This window comes from Battus philenor, unplaced genomic scaffold (genome assembly GCF_028537555.1).
Source record: "Battus philenor isolate CCGP_79_NKW_IND1 unplaced genomic scaffold, ilBatPhil1.0.hap1 SCAF_23, whole genome shotgun sequence".
In the NCBI taxonomy this organism is placed as follows: Eukaryota; Metazoa; Arthropoda; class Insecta; order Lepidoptera; family Papilionidae; genus Battus; species Battus philenor.
In genome coordinates this window covers 3,106,084-3,130,966 of record NW_027181686.1, presented here as the reverse complement: position 1 = coordinate 3,130,966, position 24,883 = coordinate 3,106,084, and the positions used below count along the sequence as shown (strand labels likewise).

At 32.4% G+C, this 24,883-nt stretch overlaps 3 protein-coding genes across 4 annotated transcripts; 1 reads left to right on the top strand and 2 right to left on the bottom strand.

Moving 5' to 3' along the window:
- Positions 1-3,268: 3,268 nt before the first annotated feature.
- Positions 3,269-4,694, top strand: Rad9 (cell cycle checkpoint control protein Rad9). Its single transcript, XM_068767624.1, has 3 exons — positions 3,269-3,379; positions 3,448-3,853; positions 3,935-4,694. Exons 1-3 carry the CDS (start codon positions 3,346-3,348, stop codon positions 4,692-4,694), a joined length of 1,200 nt encoding a protein of 399 aa, XP_068623725.1. The 5' UTR covers positions 3,269-3,345.
- A 4,202-nt stretch (positions 4,695-8,896) lies between these two features.
- LOC137923930 (ubiquitin-conjugating enzyme E2 G1) lies at positions 8,897-14,290 on the bottom strand. 2 transcript variants are annotated; one of them, XM_068767176.1, is made up of 5 exons: positions 14,136-14,290; positions 13,643-13,745; positions 13,092-13,189; positions 11,380-11,558; positions 8,897-10,074 (listed from the first exon to the last, which is right to left on the bottom strand). In XM_068767176.1, the coding sequence occupies exons 1-5, from the start codon at positions 14,179-14,181 to the stop codon at positions 9,994-9,996; spliced, it is 507 nt and encodes a 168-aa protein (XP_068623277.1). In that variant the 5' UTR covers positions 14,182-14,290; the 3' UTR covers positions 8,897-9,993. The 2 variants fall into 2 exon arrangements, with proteins under 2 accessions (XP_068623277.1, XP_068623276.1); XM_068767175.1 differs by having other exon boundaries at positions 8,899-10,327.
- A 2,987-nt stretch (positions 14,291-17,277) lies between these two features.
- On the bottom strand, positions 17,278-24,652 carry Mybbp1A (MYB binding protein 1a). Its single transcript, XM_068767300.1, has 6 exons — positions 24,450-24,652; positions 23,997-24,182; positions 21,224-21,406; positions 20,160-20,366; positions 19,327-20,077; positions 17,278-19,243 (listed from the first exon to the last, which is right to left on the bottom strand). The coding sequence occupies exons 1-6, from the start codon at positions 24,591-24,593 to the stop codon at positions 17,316-17,318; spliced, it is 3,399 nt and encodes a 1,132-aa protein (XP_068623401.1). The 5' UTR covers positions 24,594-24,652; the 3' UTR covers positions 17,278-17,315.
- Between the last annotated feature and the right edge of the window lie 231 nt (positions 24,653-24,883).

Below are 24,883 nucleotides of genomic sequence, written 5' to 3'. Positions count from 1 at the left end.
CAGCAGTGGATTATGAGTAACTTGTAGCGAGGAAAATTATGACAGGGAGTGATCGAAGGTATATTCACATATGTATAAAAAGTATTTACAATTTACACGACCCTCACGAAACGGCATCAGCTACACCACTGATGGCGTACGAAATCAATTCGGCGATCGAATTTGAATTCGAACGCACGAGAACGACTTAACATAAAAGTATTGTGGCCGTGGTAGCCAGCAATACTTAGCATAAACACTGCAAGTACTATAATTTCAAGATCGACTGACTTCATTTTTGAAAAGGTTTTATTTAAATTTACACGATGAATTGACCCTTTATTAGGCAGAAGGAATCAGAGAATTAAAATAACTTGCGCTTATATTTTTGGCATGTTTTTATTTACATAACAAAAATAAACTTACAAAAGACACTAATTATTTCGTAAGTTTTGGAAAAATAGATGGTAAAAATATTCCCACTGCCCATCAACAGACTCACGTGCAAGCTAAATTTGTGACATTATTTTCTGTGAAATTTTGCAAAACAAGGCGTAATGCAAATAGGGACATTACACTTACTGGATTTTATTTTGCTACGCTTATCTTTGACCTTTGTGCTGCACAATTTAAAGCGTCGGTAAGTCCCCAACTATGCCGGCATATGGTCACTTACGTTTACAAACCGCAGTTCTTTAGGTACAGCATTTACACTTTTTTGATATACCTCTGGGCATGCTATGCGTGATTTCTTGCAGATGTATTTAGTCAAGCTTGATCTTCTTTTTCCGCTGCTGTAGCCACCAATCAGTCCTCTGGCAACAGGCACATGAAATTCTTAGTTGGTAAGCTTTTCTACTCTCCATGTTAAGGAATATAAAATTAAAGAGTTTGTCAAACTTGCGTCCACCAAGAAGTAGAATATCCGCAACCACCAACCATACGTCCCCTTCACTTGGTCGAAACGGTCGATACGGACCCATTCTTTTGGTATATTCTTTCACAACCATAGGACAATGTACAGCCTCCCTGGTGCCATTTTTTTGCGTTCTTTGTACAGGAGTTACTTCTACTTAGGATGAAATGCAGATGTCAACAATATAAACCCCTTTAGTATCTTGCCATACAGTTAATGCTAAATCTTGTTTAGTTCTCCACTTGAACCCACCTTTTTCAACCTTAGGCTTTTGTTTCTGCCGTTTCTATTCGTGTTATTTTTTAGTATGCTAGGTAAATAATTTGCTCTATTTCTTGTCACTGTGGCATAAATATTTTTTCCATACAAGTACTGCATGAGAGAAAAGTCGCAAAAAAAGTTATCGAATGTAACATGAGTCTTGAAATCTTCTTGTGCTAATTTACTTGTCAATTTCTTTACGACATTAGACCCTCTTCTGTTCCTTGTCCTGTTTTGCCTGTATAAATTTCATAGTTATATAAGTACCCTGTGCTACTATCACACACAACACCACACTTTATAGCCGATTTTTATGGGCTTTAGCGGCATGTAGTGCTTTAAACTGGACCGTCCCTTGAATAGTATAGTGCTCTTATCGATACTTGGGGAAGAGGAATTAGGGGCATTGTTTTGAAATGATTGACTAAGTAAGGATATAAGAAGACGAATTTTATATAATTTATCAAAATTTACATCTTCTTTACTTGGTTGTTGAGTATTATCGTTCAAATACAAAGTCTCTAAAAATTTCTTGAAGCGTTTTACTGGCATAACTTCAGCTATTTCATTCACACAAAATCCAGGATCCGATGACCAATGAAAATGCCAAAAAAATAAACCAAAACCAAAGAATGCCCAAAAAAGCACTAACTTCCTGTTTGTCAACGGGCTGCCAATTTTTTAAATTTTGCTGCTCCGCATACAAGTTTGTCTGAGTAACAATCAAATCGAAGACTTCATCAAAAAACTTTTTGATATGCGCTACTGGGCGTGCTCTCCTATTCAATAAATACCGAAGTTTTATTGCCACCTTATCAAATTCATCGGGATTTGGCCTAGATGTCCAGAAATCCTTCCCTCATAACTCATCTTCACATTCAGATTCATCAGTCAATTCTTGATTGTACTATCAAAGGCTCTTCTGGCTGCGAGTTATCTAATTGTGAACATAGTGCTATTGTAGATGTACCTGACTCTGAACTTTATTAGGGGTACAATTCAAATGAGCAGGAAAATTTTGTTAAAGGTTACTTGAATCATCATCTGATACAAGTAACCTTTAACAAACAAGTTGTATTGTATTCACGTTGAACACTTCCGCCTCATCAGACTCAAATCCGTCTTCTGAGCCATCATCGGGATTGCCGAAAACCGAATGTCTTTTCAATATCATTTTCATTCAAATAGCGCGACATTTTTCATGAAAATCTGAGAAAAGAAGGAACTAGTTCAACAAGTGTACATAACACGCCACGAGCAATATTTTCCCCACCAAGTAAAAAGTTCTCTCACATCTAAATAGGATAGTAACTTCTAAGGTATAGCAAATACCTTGAAGAATAAACATAAATACATAATAAAAAAACAGATTCTTACCTCTTTTCAAATAAAAATATGAAGATTCACGGCGTAACAAATTTTCTTTCAAAATTGGCGCAATTTTTTTACAGCTAGTGGCGCCAAGAAAAAATATGACACACAAACGTCATTGTTTTTCTTAATAATAATAGGGCATACCTCCTTTGTTGCCAGTGCAACAAATTAGGACTCCTTTGATAACTCACATAAAAAGATAAGCAAAATTTTTGTTGGTGGTTAATATATCGACTCTGCCTTAAAAAAGGTTAAAGTACAAAAGTAAATAGAGGTGTGATACACCTAGAGCCGATTATACCTTTTATTACCTTTTGGTTTGAGTCGTAGAAGTAAACTGCAATTGGTACGGCATAATTTAATTATCCGCTTTAATTGTTAAAGCTTTTTCTGTACTAGTCACAAAATATTTATAATTCCTGTTAACATTATACATAAGCAGAGAATTATATTAAGAGGACAATTAAACCAGATATTATCACAGTTAACGGTATAATAATCCATATATTAACGGGTAAAAGACTGCCCTGCATGTTTAAGTTTATTTTTTAACATTAAGTAAATGAGATACATAAATTAGTAAGTTATAGGAAGTCTAATATGAAAAAGGTTATTTGAAAATAACTTACTTAAAAAAAATGTTCATAGCTTTAAGGTGCTTTGCTAAAATATTCAAATTCCTTTGCCATTCTCATTAAGAGAGAAAAAAAAATGTCAACGTCACTCAGTACAAACAAAGTGGAGCCGACTCTGTATTTAATTTTATCCAACGTTATGTTATTAAATTGTGTACAATTATATATAAACTAAGTGAAATGAAATGCCATATACCAGGTCCCAACGCCAAAGGTGATCTAATAAAAATAGAAAAAATGTTTTTTACGGGTTGAGTCTCCTAACATTTTTGAATTTTTCAGTTTTAGGGAGAACGATACACGCATTAGCAAGATTTGGGGATGAACTATATTTGGAATCTTTAACCGATTGCATTCTTTTACGAACACTCAATGCCTCGGAGTCAGCATATGCCATGATAAAGTTTAATAAAAACTTTTTCTCTTATTTTAACTACAACTATTACTCAACTGTAGATAAAGAAGGCCTGAAATGTAAAATATCTATGAAATCAGCATTAAATTCGTTTAAATCGCCTGCTCATTTGGATAAACAAGTAGAAAATTTAGAAATAAAATTGGACCCGGAGCAATGTAAACTTATTTTTCAATTCAAATGTAAACACGGAATTGTCAAAACACATTTCGTATCAACATTAGACTGTAAAGCAACACAAGCTGTATATACTAAGGATCTAGTACCTAACCGGTATTTACAATTTGTACATATCTTATTATTCATCCACTTAATTCATTAAATAAATAAAATTTATGTATAATGTATTTTCAGGATAACATCATCACAAAGAATTCTTTCAGAAGCTATAGGAAACTTTCAAAGTTCTGATGATGAAGTTACATTAGAGGCATTTACTCAATCATTATTGCTGAGGAACTATATTGATGCAAATATAGATCTGACAAAAATAATAAGAACTCAAATAAATATTAAAGCCTCCGAGTTTGATAGTTATGTAATAGGCACTGAAACAACAGTAACATTCACAATGAAAGAGTTTAAGGCATTATTGGCATTTGCAGAAGCTTTGAGTCTACCCATACAGTTACAGTTTGAAACAACTGGTAAACCAATAGTTTTTATCATACACAATGGTTGTACATTTGAAGCTAACTTTGTTCTAGCAACATCTAAAGCTGACAATGCTACACCATTTTCAACACAACATAGTACACAAGTTGAAAGAAATAAAAGAAGGGACTCATGTGATGCACCTGGTTCAGCCAGGAAAAAAATTCATTTAGATGAAAACATATCTAAATGCTTAGATGAAGATTCACACCTTTTTAACTTTATTGACATGCCCGATGAAGGAAAAGTTGATGATTTAAAAAAAAATAACTGTGATAATAGCCACAATTTAGAAAAGTCAACCAAAAATGTTATGAATGAAATGGAATATGATAATATACCAGCTTCACCCACATCTAATACAATGATAAAATCAGTATTCAGAAGGTGTTTTGAAAGCACATTTGACCCAAAAAGTATACAAATGGTGGTCCTAGCAGATAACTCAGATAGTGAATAAAATGATTATAATAGTAGTTGTTTCTATTTAAACTAAACATTCTGAAACTAAATTCATACTTACAGTATATTCTCAAAAGGTTTATGTGTATAGTCTAATACAGGAGTGGACAAGCTCTGATAGTGTGAGCCATTTTTCTAAATTTGAATTATTTTATGAGCTGCAATTGAATACGCTTTTAAAACGCGCAAAAGAAAGTTTTTTTTACAAAAATCATATTTTTTGAAACTATCTAAACAAAAATACAAAATATGTGCATTGAAGTTAGATATATAGGCATACATATGTAACAGCACTCCTAATAATAATTAAGATGCTGGTTAATTAATTATGATCATTGTTTGGATTTCGCTAATTTTATGGTGAAGTAACAATAATAATTCAACAATCAATTAAAGCCAAAAACAATCTTTCAAAGAGCTGCATGTGGCTCGCGTATCGCAATTTGGCCACACATGGACTAACATGTTAAAATCATCTACCTTTTCATAGGTCTCTAGAAACATTATTTTTAGATAAAATACATAAAATTTCATTATATTAATAGTTAACTTTATTAAATGTAACCAGAAAGAATAAGATTTTACTCATTTCAAATGTACATGCAATTTTGGTGCTAAATTTTATTACACATATAAAAGTTTAATACGAATATAAAAAAAGTTTTGAAATCTTTAGGTTAAAATCACTAAATTATTATAGGAAAAGAATGTTAACTAAAAAATGTTGTATGTGATAGTGCATATGGATCCTCATTACACAGACCGAAATTTTTTTATTGGTGAATACACATGTACAGTTGACACATTGAAATTCAAGATATCTTTATTCAAGTAGGCATTTGCCTGATACGCTTTTGAATTTGCGGCCAATAATTTAAACATTACAAGTATTAAGCCACTTGCTCAAAACGCAGATCTGTTGAGAAGAGCGAGCCAGAAACTTGCTCTTTTCGTCAATTTTACATACGTTATAATATCAATCATGTAAATGAGTCAACAACCATATTGTGACACATTTCGACCAAATAAAACTCTTCAATGCTATAGAGCTATAGAAAATTTATTTGATCAAATACTTTTTAATTTTCTCTAGATTCTTAATTTTAAGAAAAGAACGGTCTAAGATATCACGTGGAACTTTATCACACGTACATACACCCAGAAAGAATATTTTAATCGTTTTCTACAATAGTCTACCTTGTCGTACGAACGTAAGGACGTCACTGGCCATCCCCACCCATCACTCTGATTTCTTTTCCTATTCCTTCACTGTCCATGCTGCAAGATTATGGAACGCTCTCCCCTACGAAGTACGTGATTGTCCATAATTACCTGTATTTAAAAAGCGAGTCAAAGAGCACTATTTATCGCTAGTTGTCTAGTATATATAATATTTTTAGTTATATATGTTATATATGTATTTATGCTTATATTATGTATATATATTATTTATTATGCTTATTTATGTAAGTATATAATATGTAAGTATACATTTATGTTCATGTTAAGTATGTAATTATGGTCAAAAGTCGTATCTATTGTAAATATTTCAATTTAATTATTGTGCACGTTGTGTCTGCCTTACTTTTTATGAATCTCCTTCCGTAGGCCTACTGGAAGAAATTTCTGGTTAGAAATAAGTAGTGCCTGTTGTGTCAGTTATATTTGTATTGTTACTTTAGTGTTTTTATTGTGTACAATAAACTGTTAAATAAATAAATAAATAAATAAGTCATCATTACATGTTAACGTCATTTTCAGGTTATGATCAAGGATATTCCGATCTAGTGGGATATCAAAAGTTGTTTAAGGGAAACATGAATTCGTTTACTTCATACAAATAGAATAAAAATTAGAATTCTAGCTGCCACATAAAATTTTATAATTTATCGGCCGCTTGCTAACCGAAAGCCGGCAAAATAATCGTCTTTTTGACAACAGCGGACTTCAACTAAAGTGTAATAGAGCGGAAACTAATGCGGCGACTTTTGTAGCTTTTCATGATATTATTCCCGCTATACATATAAAGCCACGTAACTTTGACAAATACACCGCCCAACGCACTTCCTCCTTCGACTGTCCTCTCCCTTAGAAGGATTCGGTCAAATTTTTGGAGTCACTTTCGACTCCAGACTTCGTTACTCGAACATAAACCCTTAGTCTGGAACAAAGACTCTCACATCTTCAGCAGGCTTACTCCCTCATATGCTCTTCCTGCAAAGTGGCCTTCCGTCATAAAGACCATCACGACAATACTTGCGTAAAACCCGTTTCCACGCAAGCGTTGTATTCGTCCATTCCCCAATATTAACATTCTAACCCTTACAAACATCGCGGAACCGTCTTACCCGGATAGCTACCAGCGCGGAGCTGATCCAATGTAACGTCGAACCTACACAGCGACCACGAACTTCCCATGGTCCAAGAATTCTTCAAGGCTTACTCAGAGACCTACTTTGCGACAGCATTCTCAGCCTTCTCACCCAAATCCCCTCACAGCGAGTGCGATCACGAAAGTGCCCCAAAGACGCCCCTGTCTTTCCCGCCGCAGAGTTTCCACAAGGCCGCTACACCTCACGCAGCAAATAAAACACTGCAAGCGCCGTTCCTACTACAACAACAACCAGTGCAACTGCGACACATGGCACACCATACCGCGTCCGACTCAAGAGAACCAAACATTACACACCACACCGCACGATCAGTTTCTGGAGACGGCCTCACGCTCCCTAATCTTGAACAGCGTGGGCGATCCGAGAAAGGACTCGAAAAAAAAATTCACACGTGTAAAACTGCCACCTTCGTGCGAATGTCATCGTACAACTAGAGTACAAGTGCCCAGTAAAATTTATTCCAAATTCACGGACCCTGCCGCTCCGTGAATTCAATTCAGATAAAGCTGTAAAAGCCCCCGCGCTAACAGCACTAACATCAAAAGAAACAATGATGACAAATACAGGCATTCCCTAATAGTTTCCTGTATGGAACAGTCATGCACTTACTTAATTTATGTCTATCATAAGCTTCATTCTACTCTAAAGGTTCATTACTGCTAAAAAAATTTTCTTCATCTAACGGAAATCCTCAGTGATGTTTTATAACCAACAGATATTCGTTATGGCGAAATATGTTTCGCGGAAAATGTTAACTAAGGCAGGAAAAAACGTTTTTAGTCTATTTTATACGAACTGATTTTGGATAGTATTTAGTAGTTTACACCTGTGAGAGTGCTTTACAAGAGAAGTGCAATATTACAACAATAACAGAAGTTGCGATCGCGACAAATAAAAAATAGCACATTTTATTAAAAAAACAAGTCAACCGGATTTAGATAAATAATGAACCCATACAGTTTAACGTAGATTCAAATATCTCTATTTTCTTTTACTCGGTGTTATCGCTACATGAACTCTGACAAATTGGTACATTTTCGTTTATTTTAATATTTTACTCCTGAAAAAATTAAATTTCACCCGTATTTGGCCAACCCCAAATTCTCATTTTCGTATCACTAAAAATTGCCATCCATAATTAAACAAATATTTATTCTCTCGAATAGGTTTTGCCAAGCACCTAGAAGTAAAAGAGAGAGTCTCACTATCCTAAGTAAAATAAAAGATTTGAATGAAGCCAAGCGTACGTTCTGTTTCCGTCCGCAAATCCGTCATCAATAAGATTATTTTTCCGGGATCCGCAGGCAAACGGCCGATAAAATAAGAAAGTTCACATGGCAGCGCCTTTTTCTTGGCGCATTAGCTCAAGTTCTGGTGTGACATTAATACAAGATTGGCTTATCTTGTAAATAACAAAACTTGCCCAAAATTTGTTTATAGCTTGCCATTTTTTTCTGCTAAAAATCTTTAACTATTAACAACAAGCAATGAATATGGCGTTCGTTTGATCTTTTTTAAAGCTGCGCGTTGACTAACAAAGACCAGGGCTATGCAATGTTACGCAATAAAACAGTCGTAGCGGAGGGCTGCTCTAAGCTTCCGCTTACTGAATATGTCTCCTACAAGTCGTGATATACGGATCATAATAAATTGGATTAACAAAGATCTTACAGGGCAATTACTTTTGCATTTAAGACAATTACAATTTTATGTTCATTCATTTCAATAAAGCGAAAAGGCAAAATTTAGGTGTAAATGAAAAAGTGTTATCACTGCATTATGATTTTATAATAAAAATATACATACACAAACAAAATCGTACACACGTCACAAATATTTGAAGGCATTTAATTTTTTTTTTTCATATAATTGCAACAACAGCATTTTAGTATATCTATTGATAATGGTTATAAGAGACAAGTACCTAAGATGCGGTAATAATATTCAAAAGGTAATCTTCAGGTAATTTCCAACAGTTCTACACCTTCAAAATAAAAGTTATCGTTTATTTAGTATGTGTATATTTAATAACAGCAAACTGCAACATCACATTGTATTCACGGTAGCCATCCCATAAAATAATCTGTATGCTTGTAATTCATTTTATACAAAAAATTTCCAAAAGCTAAGTATAAATTACATTTTCTTTAGAAATCCTCTTAAAACTATTATCGAGGTGAGTTCATAATTCAATAGCAATTTCTTATTTCTATTTCATCAATGAAATACCATTGATTGGTGCTTTTATATAATTGAGTGCTGATTGGGCAAGGTACGATCAATATACAAAGGTAATTTTACAAAATATGCATTTATTCAGATAAAATTATAATTAGGGTTTAATTTCACTACTAAAATTAGCGCTAGTAACATCTGGTATAAAGAAATGTCAATGATCAATGTACACGCCTCTCGGTAACTAAGGATTTATACACAGGCATAATATTACGCGAATTCATTTTAGCATTTGCATACCTAGTTGCCGACGCCGCCCGCACACTGCAACAACCAACGTTTCCGACGTGGAATAAATAAAGCTAAACATTTCAGATTTGGTTTCTATTTTAAAGAGATCAAACTTTAATTACATGAGAAGGTAGAGAACAAATGCAGATTTGTTTTTCTATAAAAAATTATCATACACTTTATTTATTATAACAATAGCTAGCTATGTGTCTTAGAAAAGATGAAAAAGACCTTGGATTCTACTTTTAATTTATTATTTATAAAATACGGCAGCATACCATTTAATTACAATAAGTATTTATTTTAAATCAATTTCAATATTGTCTCTAGCCCGGCTGGGCGGGGCCTGCACTGTCACATTGCGGCCAGCTGCAATGTCCCAATTGCGTCACCAAACACTCACTATCCAAATAAATCAATGAAAAAGGGCACTGTTAATTAGGAACAATCCTCTTGGCTCTTTCTTACACACTGTGCTACTTTTCTTTTAAACTCCGAATATGACTCTCTCCACTCTTTCTGCAAAAAGAAACAGAATGAGCACACAACTACAACTGTCTAACCGCAGACGGGCGTTAAATACCGTGTGTGTGCGACCTAATGTGGAAATTACTATCTCAATGTGATTTGCTGAAGTAAATAGCCCTTTTTCAATAGCAACATTCAGTTATATTTATTATCCCGCTGGCTCCTAAAAGCAATCTTCTTGACTTTTCCTAACACATCTGGCAACTTTCTTTTTGAAATCCGAATATCGCTCTCTCCATTCTTTCTGTGAATACAAACAATTAGAAGTGAGTAGTCATAAATGATAACATCAACATAACAACGTCACAAAAAAGGAATGCGCAATATGAACATACAACAGTCATTATTAACAATTATTAACAAATAATTATTAAAAAATATACTTGCATTACTTGTACCCCTATAAAACAATGATATTTACAACAAAAATCACATGCAATGATGTGTATTAAATTTGCCCTTGTTTGTAATACAAGAACTGAAAAATGGCACTTCACAGATTAACCATAATGCATCATGACAGATGAAAAATAAAATTATGAAAATGTGGTATAAAATTAGATGCAAATTTGTGATTTATTTATTTAAAACCAAACCTCCCAACCATGTGCTTAAACGAAAACAGCTAAATGATGAAATATATCAAGTTTAGGCAAAACATGCATACAATGACATTCAGAGCAAATTTATATTGACTTTTTATCAACACTGTTTTATTTTTTAAACTTTTAATTATTGTCCAAGTTTTGCATAATTTCTAGGGTAAATGTAATAAATTTAAATTGGCTCTAATAGCCAAATATGAAATAAACATATCTAATACTTGGTGCCTCATTCAAAAATGAAGGGAAAGGGGCCATGAATATTTTATTTAAAATTTCTAATTTGAATATTTATAGGGCAACTTTAGTTACGATTTAAGTGAGCCTTGTTGTTTGTGGCTTATAAGCCAAATGTAAAACATTAATCAAACATAATTTTAATCCAAAATTTAAAAAGTTATAAGAAATATCAACTTGAGGATAATATTCATATCTAGTCAGGCGCATCAATACTTGAATATTTCTATATATACACTACATTATCTCACAATGAATAATACAGCTATATTTATTTTACAGATATCTGATAATATATGCATAAAGTAAACAACCATTAGATCAAGTGGCTTTTCAGCCACAGATAATATTAAAAACTACACCAAAAGAACCGAGTCCAAAAAAAGTGTAATCCAAAAACAATACCAATAAACTGTCCATAGATTGCACATGTTTTAAAGGATTGTGAATAACTTACTGCAGCATCAACATTAGCAGGACTCTCATCATTCGGGTCAGCCAACATTGAAATGACACTTATAAGAATTGTTTCAACTGTGTGGACAGGTAACCATCGTTCTGATGCTTTTTCATATCCCCATTTGTCATCTCCAGGCTCATGCAGTATTGAAATACAAACATCACCATTCTTCTCAACTGAAAATATACATTTATATTGTTAAAGAAATTTAAATATATTAACCCTTAAACAGGAGGAAACATTCATTGCACATAGTATTTTCGATTCTGCTTACAGATTTAGTAACGTTCTGCCCCATAAGGAGACAAAAACTCTATTATTTTACCTTTGATCACACCAAAACCGTGAATGGGAATAAAACACATCTTACATGTAGTTTTTCCATCATTACTCTAAAAAGTATAATTAATTTATTAAATATTAAAACTTTTAGCAGCACTGTTATTGATTCAGCTTTTTTGCAACTTTATTTTGTTTGACTCTACTGTGTTTCACAAGGTGCTATAGTTGTGGAGAAAAAGCAGGAAGAAAGTTCACAACAACCCTTTTTTAAATAAAAGTTCAACAAAATTGATTTAAATAAACATTTTGTTATGTATATATATATAACATATATATGTCATATACATACATCTATATCATATCTATATATAAAAATATCTTAAATTAAAACAAAATAATCAAGCATCAATATCGCCTACAATACTTTTTAGTGGAATTTTTGTTTATTGAATCATCTGTAAATGGACAAGCAAAAACTCAAGCTACATGGCCGAAATTTAAAAGTAATAGCATTTTTGTCAAATTTTATATCATGTTGGACAAAAAAAATGTTCTTTTATTTTATAACATTTAGCAGCAAATTAATTAAAAAAGGTTTTTTTTTAATTATTTTAATGTGTTTCGAATTTAACTAATGGTAAACAGAAAGTTGTTTTAGGACTTGAACAATACCTGCCTCCTATCACCCTATTTCAGGTTAACTTTGAGTATTGGTACAATTCAGATAGAGCAAAGTTAATTTGAAATAGATATTTCATATCAATAAGTAACATGAGAATTGGTACATTTAAAATGATATGCTTCTAACCAGAACTCATTATTACTTAAATTATAGTATCTAAATGTTACATAGACTTGACTAACTTTTTGCCAGAAACAAATAATGTGAAATAAAAAACAAATAAAATACATATATTTGTTCAATTATATTAACTGTGTATTGATTATATCTATTACACTTGAGCTCATCATAAAATCCACAACCATTTAATTTATACTGTAATTCAAAATAGTAATTACTTATAATATAACCACAAAGTTGTTTAACACTAACTTGACATTCCTTTGTTTAGTTTAATTTAATTGTACAAATGATTAAAAATATATAAACATTTAGTTTAATTGTACAAATTTAATATAATTTTTTTCTACCTTAAGCTTATTACATTATAAGCTAATAACCATAAAAAAAACCCCAAAGAACATTATAACATAAGGAAATATGCATCTATTACCAAAAAAAAATATGTTAAACTGGCAGAAAACATATTCAGATGTCTGCACAAAAACAATAGCGAACCAAAAAAGCATGTTACTCCCACATGGCTTTCTAACTTTTTTGATTCAATCTGCATTATATCTATTATAAAAAGATGAAAAAAAAACTATATATAATTGCAAAATATAAAAAAGACAATATTACTCACTATTTGGATGCCAAATTTCAGTAACAAATTTCATCCGTGGTGGTCTCAAAGGGTATTCCTTAGGAAAATGTAAATGTGCTTTGAAGAATCCACCCTCACTGAAAATAATGTTCAGATAGTAAAAATAACTTACACTATAAAAAATATCACAATTTTGTTTTTAAAGGATTAAAACAGGGTAGGATAAAATTACATTGATAGTAATATATTGGAAAGATATATAAATCACTTCACTGAAGCAAATTGCTTCAGGTTCACAGCAAATCTAAAACATTATTATTGAAGAACTAACCAATGTTATATAAGCAAAGCTCATACAATGTATATTTATATTTTCACCTGTACTCACTTTTTTTCTATAGGTTCTTACTCAATGACTATGAACTTACCATACACTCTACCTTATAGTGGAACATTATGTAAATGTTATGGGTGCCTTATTCAAACTTAAGCTAAAAATTCTAATGTAAGAATGAAACTTGAATGGCTAATTTTTACACATCTTTATTACTTAACATTATTAGGATTAGTCTTTTAAATATTCTACTCACTACAAAGTGTCTGGAGGACCAATAATGAGAACTTCCCATCTGTAAATGTCATTGTCGTCTATTAACCCAGCAGAAAAACCTTCCACTGGATTTTTGTTCAGTTCTGAAAAAATTAAACATTAACTATTCAATGAATGCGCCTATATATATACATGAACGTATATGTTGTTTTAATTATTCCGGTATGGACGTCTATAAGCAACGTGAATCTTTGCCAAGTTAGCATAAACAGTGCTGAACACCTAGTCATTTCTTTATTTGACTTTGGCAACGAATGTGTCATTGCGTCGAATATTGATTTTACACACAAGTCTATGAATACTGCGGTATAACCAAATAAACAATTAAAATGCAAATTTTAGAATGTCGCTACTGACAACCATTATCATCTCTTAATTTCGGAACACTAAGGTCAATGATTGCATGGATACTCGAGCGCTTGACGCTCACGCAATGATTGTTCAATTTATTTATGACTACATACTACATTTACCTGCTAGTTGCTTTTTTAATAAAAGCGAAGACTGTGGCTCTGACATTAATTACGATTATGAAATTTACCCTGACGACACAAAATAAATGATTTTCCCACAAAAGATGGCTGGCTGAGTTTTGTGCAGTTTGTGAAACATATGAGTTGTTGCTTGTTTCCGGCGATTCGGTGTTACTATATCAAAAATTATATAAACTACCGTTTAACAAATGTATTCTACATTAAACATTTATATTTCATTAATTTCACTTATTAAATAAAATAAGATGAAGAGTAATAATTTAATTTAAGTCTACCACTTCTTTTGAGAACAGAAATGGTTAATATGATTGTGCGAAATTAATTACTAGCAATGATCTTAACTTTACCGCGAAGAAAAAATTGATCACTTTTTTTAAATATTTGATTTCTATTAAGCCATCGATTTATCTCATAAAGAGAGAGAAGTATTAGTTTTACTTCTATTACATCTAATTGCATAAATACACGGATAACATAACATTCGTTTTTAATGAAAGTAGACTTTATAAAAAATATGATTGGAGTGCCTGTTTGATAAGCTATGCTTGTGGATATAAATCTAATTCTCTTGGAAATTTCAGCCAGATGTATCTAAGATGCATTATTTTTGCAGGGTATTCAGTAATTTTTTAATTTTGGAACGAGCAATTTATTGGTACCTTTGTGCAGAAAGAGCTTAGTTTACGTCTTATTGCAGTAAATGGTACAAGAGGATCCCCAAGACTATAATTGATCTGTAATATATATATTTCATGAGAATTAAAATTTTTGGGTAGCCGAGAGAACCGTAGTACGCCTATGTGACAATTACTGTATTATTCTTATTTACAATATCACGTTCTGTTTATTATATTTTTGGGATGAATATCATAGCAGATAAAAATATTTGTAATGTTGTCATGAGGCATGTATATAGTGTTTTAATGCTCAGCGGAGCAATCGAAACAGCCTGAAAATCTAACACCCAATAAGACAATTAAAGTATAAAAAAATCGTCTTAAGACTTCCTTGAAATGTAAATCGCTATAACTTTTTATAGTGTAGTTATGTTCATGTGCATACGTATATGTTTAACTCACCAATATTAATAATACTACGTAATATATTTATAAGTGGTCTTATAATTAATCTCGACAACCTGACGTCTTAATGGTAAAAAATATAGATGATAAATGCCGCTGATGCTCAATCTTAGACGAGTACAAGATGTTTTACAAACACGATGTAACGCATTTCACGCCTTTATCATTTCTGAGCACTTTTCCAAGAGAAGGAAAAGGGAGTACATTTAAAAACTACCATAAAAGGGCGACAGAGGCAGCCAGTGTATTTATTAAACAAAGTGAATCTTTTACCATAACCACATTTTTCTTTATGCTTCAAAATTTCTAAACGAGCAAATTTCTTTTCTTGGCTCCTTAAATTCTATTTTAGTAACTAAACTAAAAGGTGTCGGCTTAACTTAAACCGTTACGTAGATTTTTAACGGGATTAGATTAAATTCAAATATTTTCCACAAGCTTTACTTTGGAATTGAGACGGTATTATTTAGTTTGCTGTTTCATTTTGATTTAATCTTCAATGTGCTTAACATTTACTTACAGTATATGCAGATTACAATGCGGTACCACCCTCATTTTAATGTACACAATTCCACATAATGTTCAAGTCACCTTTAAACACAAGACGATTTACGTAATTAGCCAGATCGTTCAATTTTGAACATGGAAATAATCACGTGATATTATGTGATGGTTGTGATGCCAGTGGACATATCTATATCTTAATAAGTTTTTAATAGTAAAAATAAGGAAATGTTCTGACCAAGTTTCATACCTGTTAGTTGGAAAATAGGCATTTTTTTAATGAGTCTGGCCATTGCAGGTGGAAATTGGCAAAATCCAATCTTAGCTTACCTCCATTGGGGGGAAAGGAATATTACTACCAGACTTCAAGTCTCTAAACATTATGGCTCCAGGGATATCGCGATTAGTTAATACATAAGTGAAAATCTTGAGTAACTTTTATTTATGGGCTTAGATAAATGTAACTATATGTCGTGCCTACTAAGTAGTTGTCGGAAGTGCCACACTCGAAGTTGTAGACGACTACACACTTGGGAGAAACCTTCTAGCTTGGTAAGTCCTACTTCGAAAAAGAGATCACTAGCCTAACTCTACTCAGATAAACAGCTTTCAGGAAGCTCCGAAACCACTTCCCGTCCAAAATATCGCTATGTCTGAAGATGAAGGTTTTTGACCAATGCGTGTTGCTAGTGATGACATACAGATCCGAGATGTAGTCACACACGACAGGCCTCATAAGGCTCAAGGTCACCCAGAGAGCAATGGAGATGGCTATGCTCGGAGTTACGTTGCGAGATCCAATCAGAAATGAAGAGATCCGCACAACAACCAAGATCGCCGACGTAGGTCGAAGAGTTGCTCGTTTAAAGTGGCAGTAAGTGGGGCACATCGCTCGTGCAACCGATGGCCATTGGCCTGAAAGTTTTCGAGTCGCGTTCACGAGGCGGTAGACGCAGCGAGGGGAGGCCGCCCACTAGGTGGATTGACGATATAGCTAAGGTCGCGAGAAGTCGCTGGATGCGGGCAGAACAGGTCCGGTCATTGTGGCGGGCCATGGCTTGCAATGGGCGTCCGTCCGACCGGCAAAAAAGATGAAAGTAACAAACACACGAAAATATATACACCTCTCAAATCTTTTTTTTTATGGTAATACCTAATGCCAATTAATATTCGGCAGCATTCTTGTTGCTTCAATACAATAGTTTGTGTTAATTTTAATAATATTCATAATAGCGCCAGTTTATTTGTAAAGTCGCCGATTCTATCATCTAGATAACCAATCGTAATCCTTATTATTTTACAATATAAACAAAACAAGGTTGTATTTTCTGTAACAGGGTACATACTTTCATAAATATTATACTGTTATAACAACAATGTGTGTAAATATATTCTATCATAGATCTCAAAAATAGGCTATGTTGAAAAAAGTATGTACTTCAAAAATCTATTAATAAAAAAACGAATTTGTAATGAGCATAATATATACTATTTGATTTAACAAGGAGGAAATATTTAAAATAAACAGTTCCAAATTCATTATTATATTTTGTATAAGTAAAATTTTATTAATTTATTCATTATTCTCTTGGACCTTAATTTTTTTCACCTTTTTTGGCTGTGGTTCTGAAGGCTGACTTTGTGATTGTTTCCTTTTATTCTTCTTCCTTTTGCCTGACTTAATAGTGTTTTGTTGGGGTTTGGTTTGCTGCGCATCAGTGTTTTCACCTTTTCCCATAATTTTTATTTGGCCCAACAAATTAAACAAAGTTGGAAAATTCAATTCAGAATCAACATGCGCGCTTTCGTGATATGCCTTCATTGTGTTTATTAGCTTTCTTAACGATGCTATGAAATTGCTCTTAACTTTAAATTCCTCGCCGAGTTTAACGATATTTGTAAGTTGATTTTCAAAATCACTCTCGAAATTAGCTATTTTTTTTAAAAGTTTGTCTGAAGACGGTTTATGCCTATTTAGTACCCGATAAAATCCGGACATTAATTCGATGCCTTCGTTTCGTCGAAAATGCCTGACGTCTTTGTTGAAAATATTTTCAATTATTATAGGTATAAGGTCATAACTGCCATCCCATTCAGTCTGTAAGACATTGTGGAAAAATATAATAGGAAGTAAACAGTTCCTATTTCGGAAGTAATTTTGTACAGTTTCTTTTAATATTTCAATTAAAGGTGATACTCGCTTTTTGTTTTTACTTGCGTTGGTCGGTATTTTAAGTGAACAATTAATTATAAAGGTAGCAAAATATGTGATAACATCACCTAAAGCTTGAAACATAAATTGTGATCGCATACCTTTGTCAATCACTATTTTCAAATATTCACTTAAAATTTCAATTGTAACGTTTTGAGTGGACGAGAACTTCCTAATTTTACACAGAATTTTAATGGTTTTTCGGACCCTGTTTTCTAGTTCAATAAATTGATTGTCTTGAATACAGAACTCTAAACATCTGGTCAATGGTGTGATCAACGCTAGAGATATATCCATAGGTGGATCTTTCTCTAGATATATATCTATGAGATCCAGAACTCGGACTCGGAAGTCTGACAAAGCTTTTTTATCTTTCCGATCTTTTTTAGATTTTTTGTTCTTGCTCTGTTGAAATTGTTTAAAAGCTTCTGCTAAAGCTTCATCTAATTTCTTCCCTTCTTCTTCATTAATTGTGTCTGCATCTATGCTTTCTGTGTCAGACTCTGGTGCTGCTGTACCTAGTGCTTTTTGAACTGCCATTCTTAGCTGATCTGGTATTTTCATGTCATCATCGTCATCGTCATTATCCTCAATGTTACTGTCACTAATGTCACTGTCATCATTATTAATTTTTTCAGTTTCCTGACTCTCACCATCAGAATTAATACCCTCACTGTCAGATTCACCATTCTCATTCTCAGATTCACTATCTTGTGTTAGTGGATCAGCTTCACTTTCTGGGTCTATAACGGACACAATCTGTCCAATGGACGATGGTGTTAAATATTCCCACAGCAACCTAAACACACATTGTACAACTGAGCGTAAAACACTGGATTCAATTGATAAAATCGAAAGTAAAACTTCGACTAACACTTCAATCCATTCTGGTTCTTCACTCAAAGTTTTATTCTTATTGGCTTTTGTCATAGTCTTTTCCTTCCTGTAATATTCATAGCAACTCTTTAACTCCTTTATAGAACTTGTTGCTATTTTGACATGAGCAGGTTCTGAGAACAAGAACAGACCTAATTGATAAAGCAATATCAAAAAGACATTATCTACTTTAGATTTGGATTCAACATCTTCTATTTTGTGGCATACTTCTGTGATCATTTGCCAACATTCCATATTCTCAGTAGTAAACTGCTTTTCAATTTTTGTTCGAACCTGTTCTTTTCCCAATGCAGAGGATATAAAGTTGCTTAATGACGATAAAACGGATACTAGGCTCTCGACGTTTGAAAAACGAGATGAAAAACATCTATAGAAGCAAGTCTTGATAGCAGCTGAAAAAAATATTTAAAATTGAATAATTTCACATCAAATGTTAGTTATCACATTATGGACATTATTAAATGATATATAATACCTGATAACTCGCCACTGACTGCAACATTTTCATCGCCGCTAATTTTAAAGAAACCAAAACACATTAATAATTTCATATAAGTTGTTTTAAAATCTGTGTCATCTTTGACAGCTTCATGACTGACTAAAAATGATAGAAATTCAGCCGCCTTTACTCTCTCATTATTGTACCAATTTCGTTCAACATTTTCTTTTATAATTTTCTTTGAACTATTTATTAACACGTTTTTTAAAAGTTTAGCTATCTTTTTTACACCTTCCACTTCCAAATCGGATGCAATGGATCTAATAATAGAAGTGCCAGTTATTTCAGAAAAGTTGATCTCCCCTGGAGTAAATAAAAGCTTTTTTAAAGTTTCAACCCTGATTTTGTTTGTCACAGTTTGGGATTTTAATGCCTTTGCTAAGGCATTGAGCAATTCTTTTTGCTTTTTTATCATTAATTTACTGTCATCTTCACTGTCTCTTTTGTTTCTTACTTTACTGGCAGTCTGTAGGCCTTTAAACCAGTCCATGAAAAGTTTAAAAAAGTTTGTGCTTAAAAGATCTGGTATCACTATGACATTATCTTCTAAGTTGTGAAGAATCGTGGTAAGTAGGTTGATACAAACAAGTTCTCTGTTTCTGTTATGTTTCATAAGCTGGCTATCTATACCTGTCACCCAAAATTCTACTAAATGAGGTGATTTAGCAATCTGTCTTCCAATCTCTTTATACACAGGATGATTAACGGTGCTAAAATCAATACCGGCCTGTAACAAAATATGACGAAGTATTGAATGGTAAATTTTAATTTCTAAATTTTCATTATTTTAATGATTTCAAAATCTTTACCAAAAGTTTTTCGCAGATACTTTGTAGGTTATCCTTGTGTAATATCTCAGGGACTGACAACAATTTTTTCACTTTGATTTTATTAGGAAATTTGGTGCTAACAACCAGTAAAAAATATAGAGAATCCAAGCTGTATTCCTTTATATCCTTCTTGAAATCTTGTTTAATATTCGACCACACAATTGAGCCGAACTGCTCTTCATCAAGCTAAAAGCAATATCATTTAAACATCAATATTTAAATAAGCAATTTTGTTTTAGTTTTTAACAAATTTACCAAGGAATATACATAACATAGATTTATTATAAACCACTGCAAAAATTTATGACAATGAAATAAAGGGTAACCAGCATTTTCTTATAGTAAAGATGCATTTATTCCCAAGGTTCATTATTACTTCGTCGAAAATTTAAATATGTTGGTCTGTTTTCGTTGAGGCTGAAATGTTTTCGTGTTGCGACCACGACCCGGTAGCCGCTGCTGGGGTACAAACATCCTTAATGTTTGTAAGAAATTTGGAAGAAGTACATATTACTATCAAAATGGCCAAAAAACAATTTTATAAGCACATTGTTAGGTTTTTACAAAACTGTAGCAAGTTGACTAAAAGTTACTTATACTAGTTTTATGGGGCTCATAGGCTGTATAACAAGCATGTATTCATATCTTGTGCTAACCTTTTGTACATTTTTTTTTGAATTTTCTTGTATTTATAATTGTTCTTAAAGGTATAAACAAGGTTTTCATGTATATACATTCACAGTTTTCATTTTTATTTCACCAATCTGCGCTCAAAGAAAGCCTTTATGGTATTATAGTTTACATAAACAGCTTTCTTCTCCATTACAAAAATATTAAATACTGTGAAACTACATACAATAGACAAATCTAGCTTACATCTGTCAACTTGTTACTATGTCATGTGTCAAAAAGACCAGCAATGAGTGGTGTTAGAACAGAACATTTCATTGACCATAGTAAATAGTAAAAAAAGTAATTTTATAATATAAGGGCCAAAGTGATTAGAATATGTTATTATCTACATTTCTAATTTGTTTACTTACGCTATTGACAAAATCAATCAGTAATGTGAATGCGACTGTGCTAAGATAGGACTTTTTACTGCTTGCCGACAATAACAAGTGCAATATTTGTTTTTGTTCTTCATCTGTGCATTTAAGAATACGGCCAGATCTAAAAATAGCACTGCATATGAGAATCTGGCCAAGAGCAACATCACCAACTTCCTGGAAATTACGAAAACATTACCTAGTTAATGACATGATAATGACCTAGATAATGTTGTTAATAAATATATATTTCCCATTTGGAATAAATTATTGTGATCACTTCTGTATTATAATAACATCTTTCATAAATGTAACAATACACGATAAATGTCCCATCATCCGAAAAAAAACCCACAAAGTTATTTTCCTTTTATTTAACATTCACTATTCATCATACAGTGTGTGTGTTATAATGTATAAAAATCTTTAACACTATGATATGTTTTATTAACAGATTATTTTGATGTTGATCAAGTCAACAACTGGTCTTGCTTTTACTACAGTCCTGGCAAAAGCAAAGTACCTAGTCTAGCTATAAATAGTGTTACTGGCTATTTACATACATTTAAAAAAAAAAAAATTTAATTTCGAACATTAGCTTCTACAATAAAAAATAGACTTCTTTCCTGCCATCATTGTATATTTATAGTTAAGAAGTTATTTGCTTTGAAAATGGAGAGAGGCACTTCATAGAATAACATTGCAGTAACTGCACTGTACAAAGTAGGTAAGGAGCCAGCCAACATTTTTGATACATTGAAAAATCTAGGGATTAGCCGAATTTTTGTGTCTCATACCATCCAAAGGTTCACTGAAACCATGTCTGTTGATGAGTGTGCGAGATCTGGCCGACCAAGGTCTATTTGAACAATGATTGTTCTGGATTGTTTGAATAGACCGAATAGGCGAATTCTGGCCTTGACTATGCAGTCATGAATTCGTCAAAATCCCATAAGGAAACAGAAAATCCTTTCCAGAGAAATGAAAATTCCTCCAAGGACACTTTCTCGGATTATCAACCAAGACTTAAGTCTAGAGGCTTACCGGAGATACACAAGACACCTTAAATCAAGCACTCAAACAAAAGAGAGTCGAAAGATCAAAATATCTGTTACCTCGATATGTGGACGAAAAACACAGAAAAATTATCTTTATTGATGAAAAATTTTTTACAATCGAGGACTACAACACGAGGACACTACAACAAACAAAATGATTGAGTGTATTCAGACAGCTCTAAAGAAGCTTCCAAGGTAGTAGCCAAACTTCAGCAAAGCCTTCATCCAGCTTATGCCATGGTTTGGTGGGGTGCCTCCTACCAAGCGGTTATAAAACTCCATTTTAAAAGCAAAAAAGGAGTGGAAACTCGCACCAAAGTGTATCAAAATACTGTGTTATCAGCGGTGATTATACCTCTCAACAACACCTTATTCAATAATGAAGTGGACATCTACCCAAATTTGGCTTAAGCAAAGTGTTCCAGACTTCATAATGACTGATGATTGGTCTTCGGCTAGTCCAGACTTAAACCCTTTGGACTATAAATTGTTTTCTGTACTAGAAGACATATTCTGCTCTAAGTGACACCCAAATATTGAGTTGCTCAAGAAATCTTTGGAGGCTGTGACTAAGTTTCCATTGGAAACCGTTCATAAATACATCTACACATGGCCCGACCGTGTAAAAGCGTGCTAAGGGTAGACTATTTGAATCACTAGTTTAGTACATAAACATTTCTTAATCACTCTACATTATCATATATAAAACTTAAAAATAAAATCATTTTTTTTAATTATTGAATATTTTCTTTGTAACAGTACTTATGGCTAGACAAGGTATAGGATGGTATACAAAGAACTCTTTGCCATTTCCATCAGGGACACAACCAACAGTTAAGAAGAAATAAACAAGAGAGGTTTAATTATCTTTTTATGATGAACAATTCAGAGACTACATGATAGCAAGGATAAGTTAGATATAGACTATAAAAAGCTGTAAATAAACTTCAGTTTTTTCTAATAAATAAAAATAATTGATTTTATACAATAAAAAAAGGCAAAACAGTATTTAAATTTTATATATGCATGTTTTGCAATATTTTATGGTTGATGTTTTATACCATGAAAAATACTCTTCTTTTTTGCTTAAATAGCTGTAGATATCAGAGACCAGAAATCTGCTTCTCTTTCAACTTGTTACAGTATTCCCACTGTATTGTAATAGCTATATTTCACACAAAAATATTTTATCTGTGGCACAGACATCTTCTTGTGTTTTGTGTTATCCTACCAAATTTGCCAAGCAACCAGATAAGTTATATACTACTGATATACAATTCACAGCAAATATAATTAACAAATATCGGTCTCTATTACATAGGCGAATTCAGAAAGTATATTCACATATTTCCTATTCTCAATAAATACAGACAAAATTACAACCAAAAAGAATAAAAGTAGTGGTATATGTATAAATAGAATTGTGTGGAAAGACAAGAGAACAGTTTTAGTTTTTTCTGCTTTGCATACCCAATAATCTTGTAATAGCAAACATTGATTACTTGCTATTGACATAACTCAGGACCCTTAAGTAAATGCTAGACCTATATAATAATAATATATAAACCCAGCATTTTGATTTGGCATATGTAGTTTATTTTATATATAAAAGAATATAACTTTCTTTTCCTAAGGGAATATATTTACTATGTGCCAATTAAAAAAATAATGTATTAGGAATAAAATATTCATATGATGCTTAAACTTACACTTTTCGATGACCCATTAGCATGTAATTCTTTTTGAATCAGGTCAAAAATTTGTGAAACAGGAATATCTTCAAATTTTATTAACAATGTTACTAGTGTGGCGAAATATCCTGTTCTCATATCCGGAACATTAGCGCCAAGACTTCTCACTATTCTCTTGAGGACATATTGGATATCAGATTTGCCCTGGAAAAATAAAAAAAAATTCACAAATATTGATGAAAATGTTTACAACCTAAATTATGTAAATTGGAGATAATTTTCTCAGAAAACTACATTAAATAAGTAGAAAAAAATTAATAGACATGCGCTATTTTAGTTTTGTTGGAAGTTTTAAGATACTTTATCATTCAGAAAATTTAAATTATACAAGTGAGCGTCTTATTATAACAAACATTATAACATTATTAAGATGTAGTCAATTTCACAACACAACATAAATAATAAACTAACCTCATCACTCACAAGGCGTGAAATTATTTTAACGCCGCCATTTAGTTTAACGTCATCTTTGGCTGATTTCAATAACTCAAACGAATCTAATAAGGATGTAGTAACTCCCAAAGACTTTGAACTAGTTTCTTCAGTCATTTTCATTATTATAACATTGCTTAATTTAATCCTATCAAAAATTCATTAAGTCCTCCCGGAGCAAATCCACATGGCATTGGCATATGCATATAATGTTGCTTACTGTAAGAATATTTTCAGGCTTACAAATGTACACTCATTAATGTCAACACAGTTTAATAAATTTTAAAATAGACAATATGAATTACTAGTGGAATAACAAAGTTTACAATTTTTTTCAAAATACAAACTTTAATACATATTAGTTTTAACAGTCAAACCACCAACTACAAAGTTGTCATAACAGCTAAAAATTT